This window comes from Brachionichthys hirsutus, chromosome 1, assembly GCF_040956055.1.
Source record: "Brachionichthys hirsutus isolate HB-005 chromosome 1, CSIRO-AGI_Bhir_v1, whole genome shotgun sequence".
In the NCBI taxonomy this organism is placed as follows: domain Eukaryota; kingdom Metazoa; phylum Chordata; class Actinopteri; order Lophiiformes; family Brachionichthyidae; genus Brachionichthys; species Brachionichthys hirsutus.
Window position 1 is genome coordinate 17611701 of NC_090897.1, and position 13170 is coordinate 17624870.

General features: G+C 46.6%; 1 protein-coding gene across 1 annotated transcript in view; it reads right to left on the bottom strand.

Annotated features, from left to right (window-relative positions):
- Positions 1–12839, bottom strand: part of adgrg1 (adhesion G protein-coupled receptor G1) — a 23760-nt gene extending 10921 nt beyond the window's left edge. Inside the window, exons 1-5 of the mRNA XM_068741766.1 lie at positions 12809–12839; positions 12184–12452; positions 11920–12106; positions 11690–11735; positions 11344–11449 (exon numbers count right to left, since the gene is read on the bottom strand). Of these exons, the coding sequence (XP_068597867.1) occupies positions 11344–11449; positions 11690–11735; positions 11920–12106; positions 12184–12452; positions 12809–12839 (639 nt within the window). The remainder of the gene's footprint in view (positions 1–11343; positions 11450–11689; positions 11736–11919; positions 12107–12183; positions 12453–12808) is intronic.
- Between the last annotated feature and the right edge of the window lie 331 nt (positions 12840–13170).

Consider the following 13170-nt stretch of genomic DNA (forward strand, 5'->3'; position numbering starts at 1 on the left):
TAAAGCTATAAATGCTAATGCTAGCAATATAAAGCTATAAATGCTAATGCTAGCGATATAAAGCTATAAATGCTAATGCTAGCGATATAATGCTATAAATGCTAATGCTAGCGATATGGACATCAGCGGTGAGGGACAAGACTACAGGAAGAGAGAGAGAGATTACTCACATATATTCTTGTCCCCTGAGGGGTCGCCAAGGCAACCCAACCTTCTCCACTTCACCCTGTCCTTTGCATCGTCCTCCCCAACACCAGCCACTCTCATGTCCTCCCTCAATACGTCCATGTCTCTTCTCCTGGGTCGTCCTCTAGTCCTGTCCTTTGCATCGTCCTCCCCAACACCAGCCACTCTCATGTCCTCCCTCACTACGTCCATGTCTCTTCTCCTGGGTCGTCCTCTAGTCCTGTTCCCTGGCAGTTCCATCCTCAGCATCCTTCTACCGATATAGTCCCTGTCTCTCCTCTGGACATGTCCAAACCATCAAAGTCTGGTCTCTCTGACCTCGTCTCCAAAACGTCTAACCTTCACTGTCCCTCTTATTGTCTCATTTCTAATCCTGTCCAACCTGGAGACCAAGGAGAACCTCAGCATCTTCATCTCCTCCACTTCTAGCTCCGCCTCCTGTCTCTAAGCCGTCCATCATGGCTGTCCTCACCACCGTCTCTAAGCCGTCCATCATGGCTGTCCTCACCACTGTCTCTAAGCCGTCCATCATGGCTGTCCTCACCACTGTCTCTGAGCCGTCCATCATGGCTGTCCTCACCACTGTCTCTAAGCCGTCCATCATGGCTGTCCTCACCACTGTCTCTGAGCCGTCCATCATGGCTGTCCTCACCACTGTCTCTGAGCCGTCCATCATGGCTGTCCTCACCACTGTCTCTAAGCCGTCCATCATGGCTGTCCTCACCACTGTCTCTAAGCCGTCCATCATGGCTGTCCTCACCACTGTCACTAAGCCGTCCATCATGGCTGTCCTCACCACTGTCTCTAAGCCGTCCATCATGGCTGTCCTCACCACTGTCTCTAAGCCGTCCATCATGGCTGTCCTCACCACTGTCTCTCAGCCGTCCATCATGGCTGTCCTCACCACTGTCTCTCAGCCGTCCATCATGGCTGTCCTCACCACTGTCTCTAAGCCATCTATCATGCTGTCCTCACCACTGTCTCTAATCCGTCCATCATGGCTGTCCTCACCACTGTCTCTGAGCCGTCCATCATGGCTGTCCTCACCACTGTCTCTAAGCCATCCATCATGTCTGTCCTCACCACTGTCTCTAAGCCGTCCATCATGCTGTCCTCACCACTGTCTCTAATCCGTCCATCATGGCTGTCCTCACCACTGTCTCTAAGCCATCCATCATGTCTGTCCTCACCACTGTCTCTGAGCCGTCCATCATGGCTGTCCTCACCACTGTCTCTGAGCCGTCCATCATGGCTGTCCTCACCACCGTCTCTGAGCCGTCCATCATGTCTGTCCTCACCACCGTCTCTGAGCCGTCCATCATGGCTGTCCTCACCACTGTCTCTAACCGTCCATCATGGCTGTCCTCACCACTGTCTCTAAGCCGTCCATCATGGCTGTCCTCACCACTGTCTCTAAGCCGTCCATCATGGCTGTCCTCACCACTGTCTCTAAGCCGTCCATCATGGCTGTCCTCACCACTGTCTCTAAGCCGTCCATCATGGCTGTCCTCACCACTGTCTTGTAGACCTGTCCCTTCGTCCTATCACAGAGCACACCTGATACTCTCCTCCCCCCGTTCCAGCCTGCCTGCACACGATTCTTCACCTCCTTTCCACATTCTCTCCATCACTCTGCTCTGTTGACCCGAGGTACCTGAAGTCCTCTCCCTTCTTTACGTCTCTTCCTTGTAGCTTCACTGTCCCCCCTGAGACCTTCTCATGTACACACATGTACTCTGTTTTACTCCTGCTCTCCTTCATCCCTCTCTTTTCTAGAGCAGACCTCCACTTCTCTAGATTCTCCTCTACCTGCAGATCACAATGTCATCTGCAAACATCATATTCAGAGGAGCTTCCTGTCTCACCTCATCTGTTAGTCTATCCATCACCATGGCAACAAAAAGGGGCTCAGAGCTGATCCCTGGTGCATCCCACCTCTACACTAAACTCCCCTGTTACTCCTGCTGCACACTTCACTGCTGTCCTACATGTCCTGAACTACTCTGACATACTTCTCTGTCCCTCCAGACGTCCTCATACAGTACTACAGTACCTCATGCAGTACTACAGTACCTCATGCAGTACCACGGTACCTCATGCAGTACTACATGAGCGTCCTCTGGATCAGTCACCCACCCAGAACCCCATAGAGATGGTGTCTGCCCCCCCTAAGGTTGTTAAATTGTACAGGAGACGTGTTACTCCTGGAAACCTTATAAAAATAAAAACTGCCGCCACAGAAATTAACAATAGTAAAACCATTAAATGTGGACTTTTGAATATTCGCTCTTTGGCGTCGAAGGCATTTTTAATAAATGATCTGATCTCAGATCAGCATGTTGATATTTTCTGTTTGACAGAAACCTGGCTGGTCCTGGAGATTATTTCAGTTTAAATGAAGCCACGCCTCCCAGTTATGTTAAATTATGGTAATTTCTGGAGACGCCGGCCGAGGAGGTGGAGTTGGAGCCATCTATAACTCGGAGCTCCAGATTAACCCTAAACCTAAATTAAACTATGCCTCCTTTGAGAGTCTTATTCTTAGTCTGTCACTCCCAGCATGGAAATCAAGCCAGCCAGTCCTGATTGTTCTAGTTTACCGCCCTCCAGGCCCAGACTCTGATTTCATGTCAGAATGTTCTGAATGTTTAACAAGCTTAGTTCTGAAAGCAGAACAGATACTTGTTGTGGGAGATTTTAACATTCATGTAGATTCAGTGACGGCTGCCTTGCTACTGCCTTCCTCTCATTACTGGACTCAATTGGCTCCTCCCAGAGAGAGAAAGAACCCGCCCACAGCTTTAATCACACCTTGGATCTGGTTCTCACGTCTGGTATTGATATTGATCAATTAATTGTATTTCCACTGAACCCTTTTTTATCAGACCACAAGTTCATCACTTTTACGTTTGTATTATTGGACTACGTTCCATCAAACAGAACTGCCTTGACTAGATGTCTGTCTGATGGTGCTATTGCTAAATTCAAAGAAGTGATCCCATCAGCATTAAACTCTTTATCAAGCCTTAACATTACTGAGGAGTCATGTGGTAACTTTAGCCCCTCCCACATAGATCATCTTTAGGTGGTGCTGGGGACTTGATGCGCACGACGCTTGACTCCATCGCCCCCTTAAGAATTAAAAAACTAAAACCAAGAAGGAAAGCTCCGTGGTTCAATTCTGAGATTAGATTGTTAAAGCAAACAGCCAGAAGACTGGAGAGAAGGTGGAGCTCAACTAAATTGGAGGAGTCTTGTTTAATCTGGAAAAACAGCCTGAAAATGTGCAGGAAGACGCTCCGCAAGGCAAGAGGAGCATATTACTCATCTCTAATAGAAGATTAGAAGAAATCTAATCCAAGGTTTCTCTCTGACACCGTAGCTAGGCTAACACAAAGCTAGAGCAGCATATTACTCATCTCTAATAGAAGAGAACAAATCTAATCCAAGGTTTCTCTCTGACACCGTAGCTAGGCTAACACAAAGCTAGAGCAGCATATTACTCATCTCTAATAGAAGAGAACAAATCTAATCCAAGGTTTCTCTCTGACACCGTAGCTAGGCTAACACAAAGCTAGAGCAGCATATTACTCATCTCTAATAGAAGAGAACAAATCTAATCCAAGGTTTCTCTCTGACACCGTAGCTAGGCTAACACAAAGCTAGAGCAGCATATTACTCATCTCTAATAGAAGAGAACAAATCTAATCCAAGGTTTCTCTCTGACACCGTAGCTAGGCTAACACAAAGCTAGAGCAGCATATTACTCATCTCTAATAGAAGAGAACAAATCTAATCCAAGGTTTCTCTTTGACACCGTAGCTAGGCTAACACAAAGCTAGAGCAGCATATTACTCATCTCTAATAGAAGAGAACAAATCTAATCCAAGGTTTCTCTCTGACACCGTAGCTAGGCTAACACAAAGCTAGAGCAGCATATTACTCATCTCTAATAGAAGAGAACAAATCTAATCCAAGGTTTCTCTCTAACACCGTAGCTAGGCTAACACAAAGCTAGAGCAGCATATTACTCATCTAATAGAAGAGAACAAATCTAATTCAAGGTTTCTCTCTGACACCGTAGCTAGGCTAACACAAAGCTAGAGCAGCATATTACTCATCTCTAATAGAAGAGAACAAATCTAATCCAAGGTTTCTCTCTGACACCGTAGCTAGGCTAACACAAAGCTAAAGCAGCATATTACTCATCTAATAGAAGAGAACAAATCTAATCCAAGGTTTCTCTCTAACACCGTAGCTAGGCTAACACAAAGCTAGAGCAGCATATTACTCATCTCTAATAGAAGAGAACAAATCTAATCCAAGGTTTCTCTCTGACACCGTAGCTAGGCTAACACAAAGCTAGAGCAGCATATTACTCATCTCTAATAGAAGAGAACAAATCTAATCCAAGGTTTCTCTCTGACACCGTAGCTAGGCTAACACAAAGCTAAAGCAGCATATTACTCATCTAATAGAAGAGAACAAATCTAATCCAAGGTTTCTCTCTAACACCGTAGCTAGGCTAACACAAAGCTAGAGCAGCATATTACTCATCTCTAATAGAAGAGAACAAATCTAATCCAAGGTTTCTCTCTGACACCGTAGCTAGGCTAACACAAAGCTCCAGCTCTGTTGACCCTTCTGTTCCGACAGGTCTCAGTAGTGAAGATTTCATGAACTTCTTCAGTTCCAAAATCGAATCTATTAGGGACGTCATTCATCAGCGTCTGCCTTCGTGTGGCATTGACCCCTCCCTGAGTGATGGAAGTAGAGATACGGCTGTTACTCTTGATGGTTACTTGGATAGCTTCACCCCCATTAACCTGCAGCAAATGAGTGCAGCTATTGCCTCATCTAAACCGTGCACTTGTCTCTTAGACCCGGTCCCAACTAAGCTGCTTAAAGAAGTCTTCCCCTCAATTAGTATTGCTTTGCTAAATACGATTAATCTATCCTTACGCACAGGCTATGTACCCAAGTCTTTTAAAACAGCAGTCATTAAACCGCTTCTCAAAAAACCAACATTGGATCCTGATGTCTTGGCTAACTATCGGCCAATTTCAAACCTTCCATTCCTGTCAAAGCTTCTAGAGAAAGCAGTTTCCAGTCAGCTGTGTGAATTCTGACAAGACAATCAGTTATTTGAGGTTTTTCAGTCGTGTTTCAGAGCTCATCATAGCACAGAGACAGCATTAGTTAAAGTCACCAATGACCTTTAATAGCGTCTGATAATGGACTTGTCTCCGTGCTTATTTTATTAGATCTCAGTGCAGCCTTTGACACAATAGATCATCAGATTCTGTTACAGAGGCTGGAACAATCTGTTGGTGTTAGAGGATCTGCATTGAACTGGTTTAGATCATATTTATCTGATAGATTTCAGTTTGTACGTGTTCATGATGAATCCTCTACGTACACTGAAGTTAAATATGGAGTTCCACAGGGTTCAGTGCTTGGGCCTGTTCTGTTCACGCTGTATTTGCTTCCCTTAGGTAACATTATTAAGAAACACAGCATAAATTTCCACTGCTATGCAGACGATACTCAATTATACGTGTCCGTTCAGCCAGACAAAGTCGATCAGTTGGTTAGACTTCAGACGTGCCTTAAGGACATTAACTCCTGGATGACCGAGAACTTCCTGTTATTAAATCTAAATAAAACTGAGGTTCTGGTTCTTGGGTCAAAGCATCTCAGAAATGTTTGTTCTAGTGTTGTAGTTGAACTAGATGGCGTCTCAGTGTCCACCAGCACCACTGCCAAGACTCAGGGGGTAATCTTTGATCAGGACCTGTCCTTTCAGTCCCAGATAAAGCACGTTTCAAGGACTGCGTTCTTTCACCTTCGGAATATTTCAAAGGTCAGGCACCTACTAACCCGAAAAGATGCAGAACAAATAGTCCATGCTTTTGTGACTTCCAGACTGGACTACTGCAACTCCTTACTGTCCGGCTGCCCAAAAAGGTCTATTAAACATCTCCAGCTGATCCAGAATGCAGCAGCTCGTGTTCTAACAGGAACCAGACTGAGAGAACACATTTCCCCTGTTCTGGCGTCTCTGCATTGGCTTCCTGTTAGGGAACGGATTGAATATAAAATCCTTCTACTTACTTTTAAAGCCCTCACCAGCCAGGCCCCTCCTTACCTTACAGAGATGATTATCCCGTATTGCCCCACTAGAACCCTGCGGTCCCAAAATGCTGGCCTGCTCGTGGTTCCAGACATTTCCAAGAGCAGACAGGGGGGCGGAGCTTCCAGTTATCGAGCTCCTTTATTGTGGAATCAGCTCCCTGATTGGTTCGTGAGACAGACACCATCTCTATGTTCAAGAGTAGATTAAAGACTTTCCTTTTTAACAAAGCTTATAACTAATCGATGCAGTAATCAATATAATCAATATGCTGTCATTAGGCAGCACTGGTGGCTTAACATCATGACACACTGAGCTCCTCCCCCTTTATCTGATTATTCATGTTGTAAATATATGTCAGTAATCATCTCTCTCTCTTCCTGTAGTCTTGTTCTCTCTCTCCCTCTGTTTGTCCCTCTCTATCTTTCTGGTCCTTCTGTCCGTGGTGCTGCAGAACCTGGACCTGTGTCCCTCAACACCGATGTCCATATCGCTAGCATTAGCATTTATAGCTTTATATCGCTAGCATTAGCATTTTGTTTTTGTCTGCTCCTGCTCTGTCTCGCTATCTCTTCCTATCCATCTCCTTGACTCGTCTCCGACCTGCCATTCTCTCTCTCTCTCTCTCTCTCTCAACCCAGCCGGTCAGACAGATGGCCGTCCACCATGAGCCTAGGTTCTGTCCAAGGTTTCTGCCCGTTAAAGGGAAGTTTTTCCTTGCCTCCGTTGCTCTTGTGGGTCAAGTTGGGTTCTGTGTTTCCCTGCTAATCCTGTAAAGTGCCTTGAGATGACTTTATGTTCTGATCTGGAGCTACAGAAATAAAACTGAATTGAATTGAATTGAATACAGTACCTCATGCAGTACCACAGTACCTCATACAGTACTACAGCACCTCATGCAGTACTACAGTACCTCATGCAGTACTACAGTACCTCATACAGTACCACAGTACCTCATGCAGTACTACAGTACCTCATGCAGTACTACAGTACCTCATGCAGTACTACAGTACCTCATACAGTACCACAGTACCTCATGCAGTACTACAGTACCTCATGCAGTACCACAGTACCTCATGCAGTACTACAGTACCTCATGCAGTACCACAGTAGCTCATACAGTACCACAGTACCTCATGCAGTACTACAGTACCTCATACAGTACCACAGTACCTCATACAGTACCACAGTACCTCATACAGTACTACAGCACCTCATGCAGTACTACAGTACTTCATGCAGTACTACAGTACCTCATACAGTACCACAGTACCTCATGCAGTACTACAGTACCTCATGCAGTACCACAGTACCTCATACAGTACCACAGTACCTCATGCAGTACTACAGTACCTCATACAGTACCACAGTACCTCATACAGTACTACAGCACCTCATGCAGTACCACAGTACCTCATGCAGTACCACAGTACCTCATGCAATACTACAGTACCTCATACAGTACCTCATGCAGTACTACAGTACCTCATGCAGTACCACAGTACCTCATGCAGTACTACAGTACCTCATGCAGTACCACAGTACCTCATACAGTACCACAGTACCTCATGCAGTACTACAGTACCTCATACAGTACCACAGTACCTCATACAGTACTACAGCACCTCATACAGTACCACAGTACCTCATGCAGTACTACAGTACCTCATACAGTACCACAGTACCTCATACAGTACTACAGCACCTCATGCAGTACCACAGTACCTCATACAGTACTACAGCACCTCATGCAGTACTACAGTACCTCATACAGTACCTCATACAGTACCACAGTACCTCATACAGTACTACAGCACCTCATGCAGTACCACAGTACCTCATGCAGTACTACAGTACCTCATGCAGTACCACAGTACCTTATACAGTACCACAGTACCTCATGCAGTACTACAGTACCTCATACAGTACCTCATACAGTACCACAGTACCTCATACAGTACTACAGCACCTCATGCAGTACCACAGTACCTCATGCAGTACTACAGTACCTCATGCAGTACCACAGTACCTCATACAGTACCACAGTACCTCAGGCAGTACCACAGTACCTCATGAAGTACCACAGTACCTCATACAGTACCACAGTACCTCATGCAGTACTACAGTACCTCATGCAGTACCACAGTTCCTCTCTGTACACCCTGTCCTAGGCTTTCTCTAGATCTACAAAGACACAATGCAGCTCCTTCTGACCTTCCCTGTACTTCTCATTGCTAGCATCAGCGCTAACACTGCGTCTTTGGTAGCTTCCTCTCCTAGACACTTCCACACCTCCACAGGTATGTCATCCGGTCCAACTGCCTTCCCATTCTTCATCCTCTTCATCCTTTCTAACTTCACCCTCACTGTACAATGAACTCACCTTTGATCAGCACACCACGGACATTCATAAAAGAAGCCAACAAAGACTATTCGTAAACTTCAAGGACTATACGTTGCACCCCACCTCCTGCTGCTACCCTACCAGAGTACCCCACCTCCTGCTGCTACTCTACCAGAGTACCCCACCTCCTGCTGCTACCCTACCAGAGTACCCCACCTCCTGCTGCTACCCTACCAGAGTACCCCACCTCCTGCTGCTACCCTACCAGAGTACCCCACCTCCTGCTGCTACTCTACCAGAGTACCCCACCTCCTGCTGCACCCCTACCAGAGTACCCCACCTCCTGCTGCTACTCTACCAGAGTACCCCACCTCCTGCTGCTACTCTACCAGAGTACCCCACCTCCTGCTGCTACTCTACCAGAGTACCCCACCTCCTGCTGTTACTCTATCAGAGTATCATTCAGCCCACCCTTCTGTCCTGCTCCTCATGCTTCTTCACTTTGCTTTCTGTAACTAACCGGGTCAAACTCACACGTATCACAAACACAGCAGCCAGAATCACTGGCCTCCCCACAGCTAACCTCACAGAGCTAAACAACAGGACCAAACTCCATAATACAAGACATTACCCACCCACCAAACCAACACATCATCCCACTACCATCAGGACGCAGAGACAGGACTCTAAAGGTCAGAAGGAAAGGCCGGATGCCTGCGGTTACAGCTGCCCTGAACAGTCGACCTTCTGATGGGCCGTCTGTTGATGTCTGTTGCTGCTCTGTCTTTGTTTTCTCAACGTTGTGTCACACGTGGTTTATTACTGGTTGTTGTCTGTGATGTGTAATGATGTTGTTGATGTTCGGTCAGTGTAGAAACATTTCCCTACGGGGACGAATCTATCTATCTATCTATCTATCTATCTATCTATCTCATCTTTGTCACTTTAATTGTTCCTCTTCTTCTTAGCAAACTCTTAGCTAAGTATACACTTCTGCACTTCCTGGTTCCACCAGCAGGTCTCCTTGTCTCCTTTCCTTCCAGAGAAACCCAGTCCCCTCCTACCTGTCTCCCTGATCACCTGAGCTGTTGTATTCCAGTCTTCTGGAAGCCTCTCTTGTCCACCCAGAGTCTGTCTCACCTCTTCCCTGAAAGCCACACAACACTCTTCGTTCTTCAGCCTCCATGTCACACCTTGAGGCGGGCCGGTGTCCTTCCCCCACTATCTCTCCCTGTCTTCCCCTCTCCTGTGCTCCTGCAATCAGTTCATTCCCGTCACCTGTGATCCTGCCATCACCTGCAACACGTCTCTCATCGGCCCGGACACTATATATACTCGGCTGAGACAACACACCCCTGCCAGATTGTTAGCGATGATTCCTACTTTCCAGCATTCCAGACTGACCTCCCGTGTTTCGACCCTTACCCGGTAACGAACAATAAAGCTCTGGTTTTGGATTCCCACTCTACTGTAATGTGTTTGGGTTTTTTACTGCCTTGGTCGTTACACTCCACCACTTTGTTTTCTGCTTCTCCTTCTCCTCTAACTCACCTCCTACCTGTGGAGCGTAAGAACTTCTCCTTCTCCTCTAACTCACCTCCTACCTGTGGAGCGTAAGAACTTCTCCTTCTCCTAACTCACCTCCTACCTGTGGAGCGTAAGAACTTCTCCTTCTCCTCTAACTCACCTCCTACCTGTGGAGCGTAAGAACGTCTCCTTCTCCTAACTCACCTCCTACCTGTGGAGCGTAAGAACTTCTCCTTCTCCTCTAACTCACCTCCTACCTGTGGAGCGTAAGAACTTCTCCTTCTCCTCTAACTCACCTCCTACCTGTGGAGCGTAAGAACTTCTCCTTCTCCTCTAACTCACCTCCTACCTGTGGAGCGTAAGAACTTCTCCTTCTCCTCTAACTCACCTGCTACCTGTGGAGCGTAAGAACTTCTCCTTCTCTAACTCACCTCCTACCTGTGGAGCGTAAGAACTTCTCCTTCTCCTCTAACTCACCTCCTACCTGTGGAGCGTAAGAACTTCTCCTTCTCCTCTAACTCACCTGCTACCTGTGGAGCGTAAGAACTTCTCCTTCTCTAACTCACCTCCTACCTGTGGAGCGTAAGAACTTCTCCTTCTCCTCTAACTCACCTCCTACCTGTGGAGCGTAAGAACTTCTCCTTCTCCTCTAACTCACCTCCTACCTGTGGAGCGTAAGAACTTCTCCTTCTCCTCTAACTCACCTCCTACCTGTGGAGCGTAAGAACTTCTCCTTCTCCTCTAACTCACCTCCTACCTGTGGAGCGTAAGAACTTCTCCTCCTCCTCTAACTCACCTCCTACCTGTGGAGCATAAGAACTTCTCCTTCTCCTCTAACTCACCTCCTACCTGTGGAGCGTAAGAACTTCTCCTTCTCCTCTAACTCACCTCCTACCTGTGGAGCGTAAGAACTTCTCCTTCTCCTCTAACTCACCTCCTACCTGTGGAGCGTAAGAACTTCTCCTTCTCCTCTAACTCACCTCCTACCTGTGGAGCGTAAGAACTTCTCCTCCTCTAACTCCTTCCTGTATAAAAGCAGTTCAAAGCTCCCGTTTGAGTCCACGGTTCCCCGTCGACACAGGAGTCAAGCTACCCCATCTACAGTGTGGTTGACCTCTGACCCTAGACAAGCCAGTGTCAACATTTTTCTTACAGTTGATGTCAAGTTGTAGCCTTGGAAATCTTCATTCATCTCCACCTCAGCGCTTTGAGCGCAGGGATGCTCGACAGCCTGGTGGCCCATCGCGGCGCCTTCCAGCCTAGACACACATGAACCGTTCAAAAAGCCAAAGAGTTATTTTTGTAACCCCCCCCCCCCCACACACACACACACACACACACACACACTCTCACACAGCATAATGCTTATCTTAGCTTCCTGTTTATTACCAAAGCCCAAAACGTTCCCAAACAGTTAGTTTAGTAATACGACAGGCTTTAAGAGGATCATGCTACAAACGTGATAGTGAAAAGTGAAAAGTGAAAAGAAAGGATTTTACATGTGGACTCGGCCGGCTCTCTGGATCGCTTGATCACATAACGCCTCTGGAATAAAAACAACAACAGAATCTGAAAAGCCTAAAATATACAAACTCGAATTGAGTCTCGGTTACATCTGTATCATCTTTGGATTTGGGGTTAAGTTCACTTTTGAGAGCTTTCATCTTTAAAGAGGATCAATCCAGGATTCAGGTTCAATCAGGAAGCGCTTTATGTTATTTCTTCTTACTGCAGTCGGTGGGCGTCCCGTTGAACGTGTAGGCGGCCAGTATATTGTGGGTGATGATGTCATTCTTGACCATGCCGTTGATGATGCCGTAGGGGGCTTCGGGGCTGTTGGGGCCGTGAGACAGATCGGTGCAGCAGGAGCCTTGCAGACTGGCAGGCCAGCACAGAGTCAGGATGATTCCTCTGATCTATGCGATTCAATGAGATTTTAATCTTAATCTACTTCATCTAATCTCTTAGTCTCACACTGCATTCAATTATTTACCTGCAGCTTCAACTGGTCCAACAGGGGCTCCCAGTACAGGCAAAAGTCACTTTCCTCCAATGAATCCATCCCAAACTGCTCGGTGAGGTGGATTACATCGGAGCGTCTGCACTGGGCTGTGACCTGACCATCAATGGACAGAGAGCTCCTATTGGCTGAGATGGACATCCCATTGCATCCTGGGAAGATATTGATGGTGAGGCTCAGGGAGCCCCCGCCGTGACGCCATGTGCCACAAAAATCCAAGCCGGTGTCGTTTTCGCCCAAACCTGGAGGACACAAAGTTTGTAAGATGCTTTGATGTTTCATTGAAAGGTTCCAAATTGCCGTGAATTTAGTCCAAATAATAATTGTTGAGGTTTTACACAGAAACCAAAACAAGATGAGCTCAGACTATAAAATATGCTCCTCGTTAAAAACAAATTATTCAATACAGTTCAGCAGCATTACTTTTCTAAAACAGAGCGTTACAATAATTGTCAGTGTGATTCTGAACTTCTGAAATTCTGTTCAAACCGGAATAAAAAGATGTTGTGTCGTCTCAATATATTTCATGGACGGCTTCCGTCATCAGTCGGGTTCCAGACAGACGACAAAAAGGGCCCAGAGTCAGTTGTGCTCCTACGAAGCTCCAATCCCAGCCTCAGTGCATTCATGTCCTCAAGGCTGGCCGGCTGCACCTCGGGAACGTTCGTGTGCGCGGTGGGAGGAATGGGAATATATGGTCATACGCTACAGACGGGTCTGTCGGACCGCATTGTGTAATAACGCCGCGCTACGTAATAACGCCACGTTACGTAATAACGGCACGTTACGTAATAACGCCACGTTATGTAATAACGCAGCATTACGTAATAACGCCACGTTATGTAATAACGCAGCATTACGTAATAACGCCACGTTATGTAATAACGGAGCATTACGTAATAACGCAGCATTACGTAATAACGCCGCATTATGTAATAACGGAGCATTATGTAATAACGG